This window comes from Procambarus clarkii, chromosome 9 (genome assembly GCF_040958095.1).
Source record: "Procambarus clarkii isolate CNS0578487 chromosome 9, FALCON_Pclarkii_2.0, whole genome shotgun sequence".
In the NCBI taxonomy this organism is placed as follows: domain Eukaryota; kingdom Metazoa; phylum Arthropoda; class Malacostraca; order Decapoda; family Cambaridae; genus Procambarus; species Procambarus clarkii.
Genome location: NC_091158.1, coordinates 18,388,251 through 18,406,409, shown reverse-complemented (window position 1 = coordinate 18,406,409; position 18,159 = coordinate 18,388,251). Strand labels below are relative to the sequence as shown.

Below are 18,159 nucleotides of genomic sequence, written 5' to 3'. Positions count from 1 at the left end.
TTAGCGGCGAAATTCGCCCGATTTTTGGCCGCTAACTGCAAAAATCGCGCGATTTTTGGCCGCTAGCTGCGAGAATCGCGCGATTTTTGGCCGCTAGCTGCGAGAATCGCGCGATTTTTGGCCGCTAGCTGCGAGAATCGCGCGATTTTTGGCCGCTAGCTGCGAGAATCGCGCGATTTTTGCCCGCTAGCGGCGAAATTTGCTCGATTTTTGTCCGCTAGCGGCGAAATTCGCCCGATTTTTTACCTCTAGCAGCGAAAATTGCCCGATTTTTGGCTACTAGGAGCGAAAATAGCCCCATTTTTGCCCGCTAGCGGCGAAAATCGCCCGATTTTTGGCTACTAGGAGCGAAAATAGCCCCATTTTTGGCCGCTAGCGGCGTAAATCACCCGATTTTCGCCCGCTAGCGGCGAAAATCGAAAATCCAAATAGATACTTTTTCTATCCTTATGAAAATTACTGTCTTCCACATTTGTTTGACTTGATTTTTGCAAATTTGAACATATTATACCTATTTGGATGGGTACTACCTATTCAAATAGGTCCTACCTATTCAAATAGGTACTTTATACCTATTTAAATAGGTACTTTATACCTATTTAAATAGGTACTTTTTCTATCCTTATGAAAATTACTGTCTTCCACATTTGTTTGACTTGATTTCTGCAAATTTGAACATATACCTATTTGGATGGGTACTACCTATTCAAATAGGTACTACCAATTCAAATAGGTCCTACCTATTCAAATAGGTACTTTATACCTATTCAAATAGGTACTTTTTCTATCCTTATGAAAATTACTGTCTTCCACATTTGTTTGACTTGATTTTTGCAAATTTGAACATATTATACCTATTTGGATGGGTACTACCTATTCAAATAGGTCCTACCTATTCAAATAGGTCCTACCTATTCAAATAGGTCCTACCTATTCAAATAGGTCCTACCTATTCAAATAGGTCCTACCTATTCAAATAGGTCCTACCTATTCAAATAGGTACTTTATACCTATTTAAATAGGTACTTTTTCTATCCTTATGAAAATTACTGTCTTCCACATTTGTTTGACTTGATTTCTGCAAATTTGAACATATTATACCTATTTGGATGGGTACTACCTATTCAAATAGGTACTACCAATTCAAATAGGTCCTACCTATTCAAATAGGTACTTTATACCTATTCAAATAGGTACTTTTTCTATCCTTATGAAAATTACTGTCTTCCACATTTGTTTGACTTGATTTTTGCAAATTTGAACATATTATACCTATTTGGATGGGTACTACCTATTCAAATAGGTCCTACCTATTCAAATAGGTACTTTATACCTATTTAAATAGGTACTTTTTCTATCCTTATGAAAATTACTGTCGTCCACATTTGTTTGACTTGATTTTGGGGGGGCGGCAGTGGACCCCATACCCGTCCTGGGGGCGGTAGTGGACCCCATACCCGTCCTGGGGGCGGTAGTGGACCCCATACCCATGCTGGGGGCAGAAGTGGGCCCCATACCTGTGCTGGGGGCAGTAGTGGACCCCCATACCCGTCCTGTGGGGTGGTAGTGGACCCCCATACCCGTCCTGGGGGGTGGTAGTGGACCCCATACCCGTCCTGGGGGCGGTAGTGGACCCCATACCCATCCTGGGGGGCCGTAGTAAACCCCCTTACCCGTCCAGGAGGCGGTAGTGGACCCTATACCTGTCCTGGGGGTGCTAGTGGACCCCATACCCATCCTGGGGGGCGACAGTGGACCCCATACCCATGCTGGGGGCGAAAGTGGACTCTATACCAGTCCTGGGGGCGGCAGTGGACCCTATACTTGTCCTGGGGGCGGTAGTAGACCCCATACCCGTCCGGGGGGTGGTAGTGGACCCTATACCCGTCCTGGGGGGCGGTAGTGGACCCTATACTCGTTCTGGGGGCGGTAGTGGGCCCCACACCCGTCCTGGGGCGATAGTAAACCCCACACCCGTCCTGGGGGGTGCTAGTGGATCCCACACCCGTCTTGGGGACGGTAGTGGATCCCACACCCGTCTTGGGGACGGTAGTGGATCCCATACCCGTCCTGGGGGGGTGGTAGTGGACCCCATACCCGGCCTGGGGGCGGTAGTGGACCCCATAACCTTCTTGGGGGGGGCGGTAGTGGACCCCCATACCCATCCTGGGGGGCGGCAGTAGACCCCATACCCGTCCTGGGGGGTGGTAGTGGGCCCCACACCCGTCTTGGGGGGCAGTAGTCTACCCCATACCCGTCCTGGGGGCGGTAATGGACTCCATAACCATCCTGGGGGGCGGTAGTGGACCCTATACCTGTCCTGGGGGTGGTTGTGGACACCATACCTGTCCTGGGGGGCGGTAGTGGACCCTATACTCGTTCTGGGGGCGGTTGTGGGCCCCACACCCGTCCTGGGGGGTGCTAGTGGATCCCACGCCCGTCTTTGGGACGGTAGTGGTCCCCATACCCGCCCTGGGGGGCGGCAGCAGGCCCCACACCCTTCTTGGGGGCAGTAGTGGACCCCATAACTATCCTGGGGGGCGGTAGTGGACCCTATACCCGTCCTGGGGGGCGGTAGTGGGGCCCACACCCGTCCTGGGGGCGGTAGTGGGGCCCACACCCGTCCTGGGGGCGGTAGTGGGGCCCACACCCGTCCTGGGGGTGGTAGTGGGGCCCACACCCGTCCTGGGGGTGGTAGTGGGCCCCACACCCGTCCTGGGGGCGGTAGTGGGGCGCCCACCTGTCCTGGGGGCGGTAGCGAAAGTTGCTAGTGTCTAACGAAGGCTTAATGAACTGCTATGTAACAGTAAAAGAATAAAAATTGTGCAATCATCTCATAAAACTGACATTCCTAATGTTAACTTCCTCTCGTCCTCAGGTCGGACCAACTACAGCCAGACGAGAAGGTAACGAGGACAATCCTCTACTGAACTTTAACAACGACGGAACAAAGCGATATACTGTACCCAATCATCACTGTTCATCTGATCTAAGAACTCGCTTTCTTAATCCCTCGCGCCAATTCGTGACAAACTTGTAATTTCAATAATAAATTGCTACTTGAAACTCTTGCATTTTATCTTACCTTCCTTATGATTTGTACTGCCGGATACAATGTTCTCGCGGCCCGGTCTTTGACTAGGCTGTTAAGTAATCAAAATGACTAGGCTGTTAGATGCTGCTGCTGGTATCCTGAATCCACAAACCCGGGTAAACGGGTATAGTTTGGAATTGTTCAGAGACTTCCCAGAATCTACCTCTAAACTAGATACTCGGCTCTCCCCATACACCACCTTCCTCTTATCTTGCATTTAGTAATGCCCCTGAAGCTTATTATGGGTGGTAAACACTTGGTTAAGTAATTATCAAAAAGGCGGCACCAAACCGGGAAGGCTATGTAGCACCATCAAATGTTCGGAATAACTGTTAAGTCTTACCGAGTTAAGTCTGAGCTAAAATCGGCAGGATCAGATTGAAAAAGTGTTCCATTAATTTGAGCTACAAGAGATCCTTGAAAAACCCAATTGCTGGGACTAATGGAGGCAGCAATTACGGAACGCAGAAGAGCAGAGGGAAGGGTTCAACCAACAACTTCTCCCGGTCAGGTGACAGCCCGAGCATGTGTACTCTTGCTCCAAGATGTTTTCAACACGAGGGTCACCGCCCTTCAGGGAGTAGGGGACAAACTGAAGCCAGTGAGAGGTCTAATCTACAATTCATGAGGCTGACGTTACTCATTGCCAGGTCAAGTGTGTGACAGATTCTCGCATCTTTGCCGTTTTTAAATTAAAAAAAATCCCCTTTAACCAATTAAAGATAAATTGCTAATATAAAAATCTTAGTTCAGATGGAATAACCTAAAAGACCATGCGTGCATTAGTTAAAATTTTTAACTAAAAGGTACACTTCTGACAATTCTAATAAATTATTTAACAGTCTTGCTAGAATTACATTGAGTTTCCAGGGTGTGGAAACTACCACCCTGTCTTAGTTTCTTGGTAGACGGTAGTTTCTTTGTAATAATTTTTACCATCCCATTCCAAGGGCTATGTAGTCTTAATGGCTTTGCGCTTTCTCCTGATAACTCCATCCTTCCATTATCTTCCTAAAACTAGGAAGGTAATTAAATCTGTACTATATGAATATGTACATGAAAATTAGCTTATTTTTCTACTATACTGGGTCGTAATATAGAATGTAGTTCTGTGGAGAGAGAAATAAGCAACTAAAGTCATTTAGTTGCGTTGTCAGAATGGGTTTTAATACGAAAAACTTGCAAAAATGTATTTCTGGAACACCGGAGGGTCAACCCAGCGTGCAAGTTTCTATATGCACACTCACTGCCAAACAAAAATAAAAGACTGACCTGTCTTATCTTTTATACCTAGCAAAGCCCAAAAATAATGCTACAACTAGGTTTCACATCCACCTACACTGGTATGTACTGGTATACATATAATTTCACTTTTAACACTCCACCCCTGCATTGTTCAAATGTCACAAAATTGACATACAAGTCACAGGACATTAATAGTTTTCCTTATTCGAAGTGTATTAATTTTTCCATAATATTTACCCTAACGACACTTTTGGTCCCTGGTGGCAAGTTGTGTAGACAAAGCATTAATAAGACTTAGCCAAGATATTCAACAAGATTATGAACTAATTAAATTTTTTACAACTTCACAATTTAGGAAACTTTGCCATTTTCCGACAAAAAATATCAAAAGGCTGGCGTCAGATGACAGACCTGTGACAGGTAACGTCGTGCCACTATGCCGTCGTTATAGATGTTCTTCGGTACGCCAAGTCCTCGTGGTCTGTTGTGGTCGCCCGAGCCTGGGGACGGAAGGGGAGAGTTATTAGAACTTAAATCTTTACAAATTAACTTGCAGACCTCTACAGCCGTTTAAGCCCTTATGAGTCGCATGCACTTTAAAAATCTACGAAACGCCGTATGTTATGACAATTTGAGCTGTATGACAATGAATAAATTAAAGCCATACTAACCTAGTGTGAAGTCAGTGGGTGTTGTAGGACAAAATGTACCAGGATGACTGCCTCGCCCGAGGACACTTGTCCAGATGAAATTTATTCCACCTAAGAAAAAACCATTTAATATTAGAGAAGTGCCTGGCCATTTTGTAGGTCTTAGTCCAGCAGGACCATATTTAATGCACATGTATTTCAATCTTTAATTTTACAGAACAGTACTCTAGTTTATTTAAAAGCTTAAAAAAAAGCTACATTTAACTATTAACATTGTCCTAAGTAACTTTTAATCGCAGTGAACGTGCATGGCTATACTGTACATTACCGAGCTGCTAGAGCAATCCACTGGGGGCAAGTGTCCGGAGACTAGCATCTGAACTTTACTTATTTACTTAAAGGCGCGTTTGTCAAGCTTCTGACTGCCTTGTGTAGACCCCCGGGGCACTCGTGTTAAAAAAATAAAGACTAACACCATGGATGGACATAGTAAAGATTAACATGTCCTGGTTTGTAGAAAATGTCACTAGTTACTCATTCCTAGAATTGCATCCCTAGCCTGCTGAATTTAAGTAGCCATGTTATTAAATTTCAAGTTTAGTTCCGAATTTGTAGTTACGTTTTAAGAGCCAATAACCCCATTGTACACTTACAGAAATTAGTAATACATACCGAATTATTAGAGTTGTAGAGTAGACGTTATGGGATAGCCTCATGATACAAGAGCGTCACAGGCCAGTTTGTCTCTGCTATAGTGCCACACGCAGCATTATGCACACTTAACCCAACCTTCGATCCGTCAGGGCAAATCTGAAATAAGTTGACCCATACACTTTACAAGTTCTAGTACGAGAAACTAGGGAAAAGTAAGCGAGACGGAACACTGGTAGAGGGGCAGGGGGAAGAAAGGGGGTGGTGACGCAAGAGGCAGGGGGGTGGGGAGGAAAGAGTTGGGTGGGGACGCCACAAGGGGGGTGGTGGGGACGCAACAAGGGGGTGGTGGGGAAAGAGGGTGGGGACGCAACAAGGGGGTGGTGGGGAAAGAGGGTGGGGACGCAACAAGGGGGTGGTGGGGACGCCACAAGGGGGGTGGTGGGGACGCCACAAGGGGGGGTGGTGGGGACGCCACAAGGGGGGGGTGGTGGGGACGCCACAAGGGGGGGGTGGTGGGGACGCAACAAGGAGGGGGGGTTGGGGACGCAACAAGGAGGGGGGGTTGGGGACGCAACAAGGGGGTGGTGGGGAAACAGGGTGGGGACGCCACAAGGGGGGGGGGTGGGGACGCAACAAGGGGGTGGTGGGGACGCAACAAGGGGGTGGTGGGGAAGGAGGAGGGAGGGGGACGCAACAAGAGGCAGGGGGGGGGGAGGGAGGGGGACGCATCAAGGGGCAGGGGGAGAGGGGGGATCCGCCACATACAGCTGAACTGCAAGAGACGAACCTGGAACTGTATACCAAAAGTGACGTAAAACACACTGAAGTGCTTTTTGTCTCATCGTCCCTTTTATATCCAGCAGGCAACCCACCCCCGGCCGCTGATTGGTTGACATTCACCCTAAAACTCACCCCATTGGTTAACATTTTGCGAGTCTGAAGTGTCAATTATCAATGGCCAACAGCCACTCCTTCACTTCCCCCAAAATACGAACGAGTCTCTAATGAACCAATAATGATCCCCAGCTTGAATGTTTTTAAGTTGTTAATTTCAAAATCTAATTCACAAATCAAATACAACATTCTATTGTAACTGTTGCAACAGAACAATAGGTACAACAGAGCAACATTTGCAATCTTATCTTGGAAGCAAATCAACAAATGCAATAAATCTTCAAATAGACAATGTTAAAATCAGCACTGAAAATGATGGATAGTTCCTTGCCCTATACTTAGACAAGAGACTCAACTTCAGCCCCCCACGTACAACACATAACCAAAAAAAGTCTCAAAAACTGTTGGAATACTCTCTGAGCAAGTTACAGTCTTGATGAGCTAGTTACAAAACTCAATATACGTCGTCACATCATCAATGAGTTCGAGATCCCTGAGCCCATTATCTGCCTCTGTAACTTTTTCCACTAACGCCCACAAGATGGTGTGGGGGGTGCATAATAAATGAACTAAAGCTAACTAGCTACTCTCTAAAATCAGATATTATGTACGTAACTCTGCTCTCCTCTCACTATACTACGCACTAATCTATCCCTATCTTACGTATGTTATTTGTGCTTCGGGGTTCAACCACTGCAAACTACATCAAGTCTATCATCACCCAGCAAAAATCTGTTATCAGAACAATAACAAACTTTGCTTTCAGATAACACTCAGCCCCCTTTTAAAATCTGTAAACATGCTATATATATGTAATAGAACCCATAATCACCACACCAGAAATAAATATATCTCTGATATCTCCAGAGTCAAACTTAATCTGCGTAAAAACACTAGTCTATGGAACTCACTCCCTAACGAGTTGAAAAGCTGTCCAACTTTTGCCTTATTCAAAAATAAAACCAAAAAGTACCTAATTTCATCTTCAGAGTTTCCTACCTAGTGCTTTAGTGACTTTAGTATGTACTACCTCTATCTATAAATCCAACATTATGTTTGTAAATCATCTATGCATGTACTTTTCCTGAATAAAAAAAAATGAATTAGAATTAGAATTAGAATTTAAACTCACACTGTTATCTAGTGCTACCCAATCCCCCAATATATGTGCCCCAGACAGCACTCGGTACCCTTACTTAGATCTTTGAATATGTTAGATATTAGGTCACTGCACATCCTCTCATGTGTACTGTATATATTTAAAACTGTAATGTCAATCCTGACCTTAAATGCTTCCTAGGAGGTTGTAACAGAAGCCATGGGCACCACACCAGAAACAAATACCTATTTGATATTCCAAGAGTACGCCTACTACTACTACTACCAACTACCAGGTTGGTAGTAGTAGTACTCTCCATAAACATTGTGTACTCTATATACATCCTGTTTGCAGTAGTGTACCCTATAGACATTCCCCCATTACATCGTTTTCTATTAACGTTCCGTCAATCCATTCTCTAAGATTTTTCAAAGCTTACACTATTGTATATAATGTTTAGCGAAAGCATCATTATTATATGTAAGAACTTATGAGTACTTATGATAATTTACTGAGAAGCGCCAAGATTTCTCCTAAGTGCTAACCTTTAACAGGAAGCACTGTAGAATAGTGGTTTAAATAATGGTTTGAAACACTAGTCGACACAGAATGGAGACTTATTATAACTTTTTTTTTGTAACTATTTTCAGTAGAGTAAACTATTTTTAGTCAAGAAAGCATTGATCTGTCAACAGCTATCATCTTCGCTGACGACTTTACTACAATCTTAATTATTTAGCCTTAAAACACATCCAAAATACTAAAATAAGGAGCGATAGGTGATAGCTATGTATACCATAGGGGAACTATCAATCTTAATTAATAATTTTAATAATAATAATTATTATTATTATTCATTATTTAACGTTGCCTCAAGTCAACTAGATTTTCTTTATTTTCTCGGAATATTGCCGCTCTCAGGCTGCTCAGAGGCAATCATAGATGATAATTAATTCCCTTCTTACGAGCAAATGATTTAGCTAAATTTGCAGCACTCTGTGCTCAGTCCCACAAGGTCTCCGTGCTCAGTCCCACAAGGTCTCCGGACCCAGTTCCACAAGTTTTTGTGCTCAGTCCCACAAGGTCTCCATGTCGTTTTCTGTACTCAGTCCCACGAGGTCTCGTGTCGTCCTGTGCTCAGTCCCACAAGGTCTCTGTGCCGTTGTCTATGCTCAGTCCCACAAGGTCTTCGTGCCATCCTCTGTATTCAGTCCAACAAGGTCTCAGTGCCATCCTCTGCCCAACCATTTCTGTCCCGCCCGGGATTCGAACCTGGAATTCTCGATTGTGTCAAGAATGAACCCTTCTGTACTATACCTGGATCCTAGCTCCGCACAGGGTGCATGTGGTGGCACTGAGTAAATGTGGGGGTAAAGAGAACATTCAGGGTATATATTTATTTATATACAAGAAGGTACATTAGATTTATGAGAGTACAGTATATAGCATTGATGTTATTACATTCTTGTAAAGCCACTAACACATACAGCATTCGCAGAGGAATTGACAGGGTAGATAAAGAGAAACTGTTTAGCATTGGTGGGACACAGATGGAAACTTAATACACAAATGAGCAACAGGGATGTTAGAAATAACCTTTTCAATGTCAAGAGTAGTTAACAGATGGGATGCATTAGGCAGTGATGTGGTGGAGGCAGACTCCATACAAAGTTTCAAATGTAGACATGATAAGAGCCCAGTAGGCTCAGGAATCTGTACACCAGTTGATTGGCAGTAGGCAGGACCAAAGAGGCAGAGCTGAACCCCCCACAAGCACAACTAGGTGAGGACACCAGAAGTAGGAATGGAAAATTACAATTATTGTTCAAAATTTGAGTAAACAAACTATTCTGCTGTCCCCGGCGATGGGACGGGTACTATGGTAAGTTAGGAAGGGATGGTGCCTGTAGCTAATAATTGTAAATCTACCACAGGGAAACTGAACATTAGCAGCATAGGAACCATGAGCATTATGTGACATAAGTACCGAGGTATCCCAAGGACAGGTCGAGATGTGGTATTGTTGGATTGTTTCAAGTGTTGGTTAAACACTGAACACTTAAGAACAGATTTTACATTTAATCATTAAATTGCATACACACCTAGTAGAGTTTAGAGGAAAACAAAAGTAAATACCATTAGACATTTTTAACCATATGCCATTTTTTTCCCTGCTGCCCATCCAGGTACTCCCTGGCAACCAATTATGATGGGTTAGATTCCCTCTTGGATTAGAAACTGTTAAAAATATCCAAGATGTATAGTGAAGTCTCACCTAAAGAATGATGAATACCACACAAAATTGAATTACAGTATGTTCATTTATGGCAGCAATAGTCAATTTTAAGGAGATTATAATTATTTACAGCAACTGTTTTGAATAATGTTTAAAAAGGAGTGCAGCAATTAAATACATTGTAACTTGAGAAGGTATATATTGGTCCTTTTTACAAACTTTTAAATGCAACAAAATTGCCTTAGTAAATGCTGAATTACAATTCTCCGCTTTTCAAATGTATATACAGTACAGCATAAAATATAATTACAGAATGGGGGGTGCAAGGACAAATCATCCCAAAATCTCATTCAATGAAAAGCCGAAATGTGTGTAGACACTCAAACTAAACAAGACTATATTAGAAAATTACTTCTGGAATATGTAAGATTCAAAGAAAGTCTTGAAAAATTATATATACTGTACTGCACAAACACATCCTGTACAGTTTTTTTTTGTAATAACGAGCTTTAATGTTTGCCTTACAACTAAAGATTACAACAACTCGCTAAACTTTTATAGGTTCGTGAGGAATAAACTTTCTCTTTACGATGTGGATGTTCTTGTTGGACAAGCAAATGATGTAGCTGTGGTCAGTGTACGTTACTGAAAGGAAAAAGAAAAATTACTCTTCAAATTTCAAGTACATTTTTACTTCATTGCAACATGAAGTTATTAATTGTAATACACCACATCATACTTGAATTTGGGAGATTCACAGCACTACAAAGCATATTATTAAGCCTAACTTATGGTATAAGAAATGAAGATAACATTCTGCAAGACAGCCAAAAAATTACCAAATTACACAGTAAACGTAATGTAAATTGTAAATGTAAATTACCAAATTACACAATTACACAGTAAAATGACCAAAAACGGTAATACTGTGACCAAAATTGTAAATTCATAGTTTCCTCATTTACTGTGATGACTGCTGCTAATTGACAGAGAGAGAAGAACAAAAATATAGTATTTCTATTCTAAAATATTTTTATCCAGGAACAGTAATGGCTAATTCAGCCACAAGGCTGCTACTTAACATACTTGATATCTTCTTGAAGGCATCTCCAGAATCACCAGGCCACAACTGTGCCTTGCTGGTACATGATAACAGACTCATCACAGTAGCACCCATCTGCTCAGCATTTTCTAGTTCACCTCCGGACTGGAAAACAATTTGTTTTTTAAGTGATAATGACAACTAAAGAAAATCTACTGTACATAATTGATTAGTCCTTGCTAAATAATAAATAAATTACCCTTGTCTTATTCCACGAGATGGTAAGGGAATAATTATTTATTATGACCAATCTTGGCAACATTGCTACAAGGGGTATTTCTAGGCAGGTTGTATAGCCCACTGTGTGGGTATGGGATCAATGAATGTGCAAATTACTTGAGGGTCCTAAACTACTGTACTCTGAGCCTTATTCAGTAGGTTAATCTCTGATTTTCTAATTTCCAATGACATTTAGCAGTTTGCTTCTATCCTGGCCATTAATATTGCCTTTAAAATAAAAACAATATTGTAAAATTACATTATTTTTCATTACACTAAAGTATTTTTATTTAAATTGTAATTAAAAATTAAAATGAATTGTTTAGTAGGATGCTCCTGTGGTATGTGCTACAAGGCATGGCAATTGTCACGGGAAAGTGCTAGGCCATTATGACTATATAGCACTTGGAAGGGATAGGAGGATAATGATTTGGGATTGGATGAAAGAAAGGAATGGTCCCCCCAACCACTTGAACAGTAGAGAATTTGGGTGTTCAAACTGGGGGGGGGGGAGGGCTTACTATGAGCAGAAGCATGCTCCACAGGAAGTGAAATAGCCCGAGACTCTGGAACCCACAAAGACCTACCTCGACCAACAGCAAGCATGACCTCAGCCATACCAGACTGCCTCCAAGCATGAGGAATAAAACCCTGAGTAACCAAAAGTTGGGAAATCAGATGGCAGCAAGTAGCTGCCATTGAAAGGAACTGTGCAACAGTATCCCCAGGAAAGAGGAGAGGCAAAAAAAGGGAAGGACAAAAAAGGTTAAGGACTAAGCTGTATCTAAAGAGTGGGCAAGGAGAGCCAGCCTATGTGCAAGGTGAGTTACGTAAAATGGCCGCACCAGCACCAAAAGGAAGGTTGCACAGCTTTGCCCAAGATTAAAGCCTCTGCACCTGGAACCAAACCAAGTGAGTCCATGTCAAATACAAATACAAATATTTATTCAGGTAAAGTACATACATACAAGGTGAAATACAAAAGTTGATGGATTTATAGATAGAGCTGCAATGCCTAAAGCCACTATTACGCAAAGCGTTTCGGGCAAGAAAAACAATGTCCTCACACAGCTGATCAGAAAGGAGCGCCACAAGAGCACCCCCCACCCCCCCCACACACACAAAAAATGCATGGCCATTATCATGTGCAAATACACCTGGGAATCTTTAGTGATAAGGGCAGCAGACATAACTGGCAGCTGAATGTGAAGCAGCCACTTACCAACATCCTTGGCAAGAGCAGGAGCAAACAAGCAGTCCTTTAGTGGGAAATAAGAAACACCTGAAGAATGTTTGACAGTTCATGCCATTCAAACATAGAGATAACATAACCTCTGCCAAGCCCCCAAGAAAAAATTGTATTGCTAGCCAGCCAGGATGAATTTGTAATTTTAGCCAAAAATGGTAATGCTGACCCAACTCAAAAAAAGCAGGGTCCCTCATGGAAGCGAGGTTCAAATGCCACAGAAGGTACCGCATAATGGTCTTCACGAGTGACTGAAGGAGAGACTTTGGAAGAGGGAAAACTCTGGAAGATTAATCTGCAGAACCCAAAGTAAAACACAAACATATCCTGTGGGGAGCCAGGGTCAAATCAAACTTGTACTGATCAGGAGGATAAGAGACCCCTCATGTGAGCATACAATTCTTCTTGGAATTATAAAATACCAAGAAGAATTCATGGGCTTTGAAGGGTACAAAATTGGGTTGCCCCCAAGCCCCAGGAGCCAGCCATGAAAACTCCAGGACACAGCCAAAGACATCATACAATGTCTTGGAAGAAAGGTATTCTTTAAAGAGAATATACAGAGGAAGCATGCAATTGTGAAGGAGAAAACTCCATAACCTTGGCAGGACTAGATTGAATTTGCCAAGTTTGCCTTGCCAACTGAAACCCCAAAGATGTTTTGGAGCCTGAAGTGGGTGAGAACCATACCTGCCTGGTAAGGAAGAGGAGGCATGGCAGAGTCAAAGTGGAAATTCACCAATACCTCCAATTCCAGGTCCTTATACACCACATGGGGCAATCCCAGGGCTTCCATCCAAGAACAAAGTCACATATGCTGAAACCAGGCAAACCTAGCCAGGTACAGGTATTTAATTTAGCAGTAAATAGGTACCTGGGAGTTAGACAGTTGCTACGGGCCGTTTCCTAGGGTTGTATAACAAAAAGGAGGCCTGGTCGAGGATCGGGCCGCGAGAACGCTAAGCCCTGAAATCATGTCAAGATGAGCTCAAGATAGCCTATAATGTGGCAGCTGCTTGAAATGCCCCTGATACTGCAGAGACAGGATCAGAACCCATGGAGAACACACCTCCACAGAATTTTAAATCACAAGAGCCATCAATCCAACAGGCAGCATGGCAGAGGCAGAAAGAACGATCATTGCCACATAGCAAAGCAACAAACAGTTTTCAAACTCGCAATGGGAGTGTCTGTGCTCGATGGTCCATCCATTATGCATAATTGATCTCACCAGAGACCCACTTTGGAATACCAAGGCCTGCCTGTAGTAAGCCATACAGGTGCTCCCAGGTAGTGGAGATGCTCACTAAAGAAAATTGGGACTACATTCAGCCCCATTCCCTGTGCTGTATACTGTATTGATGCCTACAGTATGCTGTATAAACAAGTGTACAATCCCCAAGTGCACTGCACACAACCTAATGAATGCCCCCAACCAAGGGCCTAAACAGCAGTCAGAAAGCCCCTGAAATACCTAAGGTAAGGTAATCCCCATCCTGGCAGTCTAGCCTCAAAAGGGCGAACATACCAGAGAATGATAATGAACACCCAGGGAAGTGACTGCTGGGTACTTGCAGTTTGGAGCACAAAAAGCCAAGTCCACACAACAGAACCAGGCAGAAAACATGCACACAAGGCAAATATTATAATGGAACGTTCCACTAGCAAACAAGGCTCGCACAAAACGAGTCCTAAGATGATCAAAACTTAGCTTAGAAGCTCTAGGACCTGTTGCAAGATGATGCAACAAAGGAGCACTACAACCGACATTTTTCTCTCCAAAACTGAGCCTTTACTACACACACAGTTCTCTCTTTACCAAGCAAATAACTGTCAAAAAGATTAAACAACCCCTGACTCACAAGTGGCAAACTTAAAGCCATTAACAAGAAACATGAATATGAAAAACAAAACATAGGATTGGCCTAGTTTCAAAAGTAGTAATAAAGAAATACTCATCAATGGTTACCAGTACTGTATACTGTAATAAGAGCTAAATGTTCCCTTGATGAGAATGGATGCAAAAGTAAATATGAAAATCACATGGAAAGCCATCTCTAACATCCTAGGATCTAAACAATGATCACATAAGCAGATAAAACTCTCCAATGAGGGTTACACACACTTGCTTAGAAACTCGGAAATGGCAACTGAATTTAATAGCTTCTTTTCATCAATTGATGCTAACCTTGCCAGAAAAATCCCACAGGTCCAGGTACATGTTACTTCATACCTCACTGGCAACTATCCTAACTACTCCTTTTACCAGTCAGCCTGTCAGACATCATATCCATAATTCAATCACTTGGATCAGTTTCCAATTGGCCTCTTTATTGACTTTATTGACCTTTGATACTGTAAACCATAACTTCCTATTACTTAAACTCCATCACTATAGAATACGAGGCTTCGCTCTGAATTATATTCGATCATATCTTGATGACAGACACTAATATGTAGCCACCAATGACATAATATTCCCTACTCTACCACTAACTGTAGGAATGCCACAGGGCATCTTAGGACCTCTCCTATTTCTTAGAAACATTTGGCAAATCATTGATGTATATAACATTAAGCTTATACTATTTGCTGACAATACTACCTTCATCTATTCAGACCCTCACCCCCCCAAAACACACACACTATATTTTCACAAAACTTACTGCAATGACGGCACCATCCTCACTCAGTATGAGATGACCAACCTCGTCTGGAATTCTCCCTATTCCATGCATGTTTAATCTGCAATATTTATTAAAATAAATAGTGTATATACATTTATACAGTATATACAAGAAGGTGCAATGGGTTGGGAAAGTACAGTACTGTACATATTTTGGTGGTTATGTCATATATACTATTCATCCTTGCAAAACCACTAATACACACACAGCATTTTGAGCACGTCTTAGAGCCAATTAATGCAGTGAATTTTAGCCATTCTTGAAAAAAAAAAAATTTAGTGACAGGGGAATGATAAAATTTCAATACTAATGTTGCTAAAATGTAGAAGTTTGGGTATTTAATTTATACACTATAGTAATTTACCAGAAAAGTCATTCATCCACCTAAAAATGAGACTTGTTTGTAGATTCAAAATAAGGTTTTTCTTATTACTCCAGAAATTGGATGGCTCAAACCTGCATCCTAGGTAACCCTAGGGGCACACCTTAATTCATAGACCTCATTTGATATTTATTCACATTGTGATTTCATTGTGCACATCACAGGATTATTTGGTAGAGAATTCCATTACCAACACCAGAATGTATGCAGGTTACATGTAAAACCTGGATTGGTTACCAGCCCAGTGGCTCTGGCCAGATCCTAGGCAGTGTAACTTTCTGCATATTCGTGGTCCATGGGTTAAGGCGCACATCTGTGGTTACCCAGGATGCTGGTTCAATTCCTGTCTTGCTCGAAAGAAGGTCATAGTATTCCAAATATCCCATGCATCTGTATCCAGGTTACCTTAAGGAAAGTCTGGTGATTCCAATGTTAAAACCTCTGATGTAGAAACTGTAGAAAAAGTAGAAACAAAGCCAGAGAAAAAATTGTTCAGTAAAATAAAAATTGAAGATACAAGTAAGAACAACATTGTTTTTGATGTTAGAAGCTACATTAGTGTTTAGAAGGATTCTGTTTGTATGGTGGTAGAGGACAAAATGTGGCTTTCATGATACAGTATGTTTAAAATACTGTATATATCTATTGAGGTAACCAAGACAGTCAAGAGATAAGGCAATTTGAAAGTACAGTACAGTATTTGTTTGAAGATACAAGACAGGACATTACATTAATTTATATATCAGATAAATCCTTTGATTTAACATTTATGCCAGATACCTTTCATGAAAATATGCTCATCATAGGGGTTTTTAATGTTGGGCATCCAACTTTAACCTAAAGTGGAAAATCAAATATTAATGGTTGCTGATGCCACACATTTCTACTATGGGAGTCCTTTACTATTCATTTAAAGAGGGAGATTACATTATGTCCATTTGCTAAATACTGTACTGAGGACTGAGAATAACTTACACGTATCGAAGACTACAATACTGTATAGGCAGCATAACGCCTTAGTATATGTACTATACAAAGTTCACTTGCCAATAAAGTTGTGCCTTCAACAAGAAACATCTTTTGTCTTTAAATTCCACAATTCATTGGTAAAGTAAATAATTGTCAGAAGTTTAAAATAAAAAACAATAAAACAATGCTAGTAACTTGGATATCTAGTACATATTATCTAGATTTCTGAATAACTGCCCCCTTTTATGACAATTGGTTACTTCTCCAGCTGAGCCAGCAATGTGATTGACTAAACAATAAGAAAACCAAGAGGAGCCATGAGGAAGATTCAAACCTGCACACAGGGAACTCCCAAGCACATGCCATAAACAACTGAACTACGATATGCTACAAAAGTAACGTAACCTGGGATTCAACCGAATCATCTAGGATTCCCGAGGCATCCACTGATACCAAGTCCGGGCTTCACACATTACCCCCATACATTCTGGTGTGGTATAGGAATTTTACCTTCCAATGCTTCTCTTTAAATGCACAAATAGTTCACATTAACATGATGCATCGGTGATGCTCATCGATACATGACATTAAATGTGATTTATTTGTGCATTTGAAAATAAAGAATGTTGCCCTCTCTGACTGGCCAAATGAAAAAAAATACCAGTACTTTCTATTGAGAATTAGGAGAACCAGATCTAAATTACTAATAACTACATATGACCACCTTGGTGAATTATGCATAGGGGTCTTCTGACAGTTCTTTAAAACTTTCATTACACAGCCACTTAAGAAATACTTGACGCTTTGTGAATCTAGGTCTAGGAACTGCTTAAATCTTTGACTTTTATGGCAGTCGCTTACCACCAACTTCGGTCTTATTTCGTTGTAAAATTACTTTATTTATGAGTAAAATTGCGTTTTCTCAACATTCTGCATGCAGCACCACATTATAGTAAGCGAACATGTAATATTTATTCTTTACTTGCATGATTTAAAAGGAGGTTTTGGATAATTCTATGGACCATGTAAAACAATATCACATAAACTTTACGTATGGTACAGGCCTGTAATTTAAAAATCGATATTTTCACGTTTATGTTCAACACTAAACCAATACAGAAATTCCACCATATACAGTAAACAATTAATATTATCCTAATGATAGACGAATTGTATAAATAACATCATACAGTATAATGAAGCAGGAGCGAGGCTACATCCTTACCTAAAGCTTAATGTCAATTTTCACAATACAGTTACAATTTCCGACCCTAACGTCTTGCTGTTAACTGTAACAAGAACCAGAGGAACAGAAAAACCTCTGCGCAAGTGCAACTGAGGAAGTCTCCTACCAGTCCTCCGTCATCACGGAGGGCGGAGCTGCCAGCCAATCGGCGCTCAGTTTAGGTTCTAACTGCGCCACTGACAAATCATAATCGATGTTACATCAGGTTATTCCTCCTTCCGTTAACGACCGCTCGTATAAATGTTTACATTTGGATAGGCGAGCTTAATATAAAATTTAAATTTTATTATAATAATAATAATATCAACAATTCTTTATTTAGGTAAAAGTACATACATACAAAATGAGTTGTAAGCAGAATGTTGAATTTCTAGATAGAGCAAGTATATACTATGCCTAACGCCACTAATACGCACAGCGATTTGGGCAAGATGCG

General features: G+C 41.5%; 1 protein-coding gene and 1 long non-coding RNA gene across 4 annotated transcripts; both read right to left on the bottom strand.

The window, feature by feature from the left end:
- Window positions 1-3,871: 3,871 nt before the first annotated feature.
- Window positions 3,872-6,455, bottom strand: LOC123766330 (uncharacterized). The gene is made up of 4 exons (XR_006773801.2): window positions 6,431-6,455; window positions 5,662-5,799; window positions 5,011-5,100; window positions 3,872-4,839 (listed from the first exon to the last, which is right to left on the bottom strand). It is a non-coding gene; the product is annotated as an uncharacterized lncRNA (long non-coding RNA).
- A 2,563-nt stretch (window positions 6,456-9,018) lies between these two features.
- Lamtor4 (Late endosomal/lysosomal adaptor, MAPK and MTOR activator 4) lies at window positions 9,019-17,895 on the bottom strand. Of its 3 annotated transcripts, XM_045754991.2 has the most exons (5): window positions 17,703-17,828; window positions 15,914-15,961; window positions 15,106-15,184; window positions 10,959-11,079; window positions 9,019-10,517 (listed from the first exon to the last, which is right to left on the bottom strand). In XM_045754991.2, the coding sequence occupies exons 3-5, from the start codon at window positions 15,175-15,177 to the stop codon at window positions 10,420-10,422; spliced, it is 291 nt and encodes a 96-aa protein (XP_045610947.1). In that variant the 5' UTR covers window positions 15,178-15,184; window positions 15,914-15,961; window positions 17,703-17,828; the 3' UTR covers window positions 9,019-10,419. The 3 variants fall into 3 exon arrangements, with proteins under 3 accessions (XP_045610947.1, XP_045610948.1, XP_045610945.1); XM_045754992.2 differs by lacking the exons at window positions 15,914-15,961; window positions 17,703-17,828 and adding an exon at window positions 17,830-17,895; XM_045754989.2 differs by lacking the exon at window positions 15,914-15,961 and having other exon boundaries at window positions 17,703-17,884.
- Window positions 17,896-18,159: the final 264 nt, after the last annotated feature.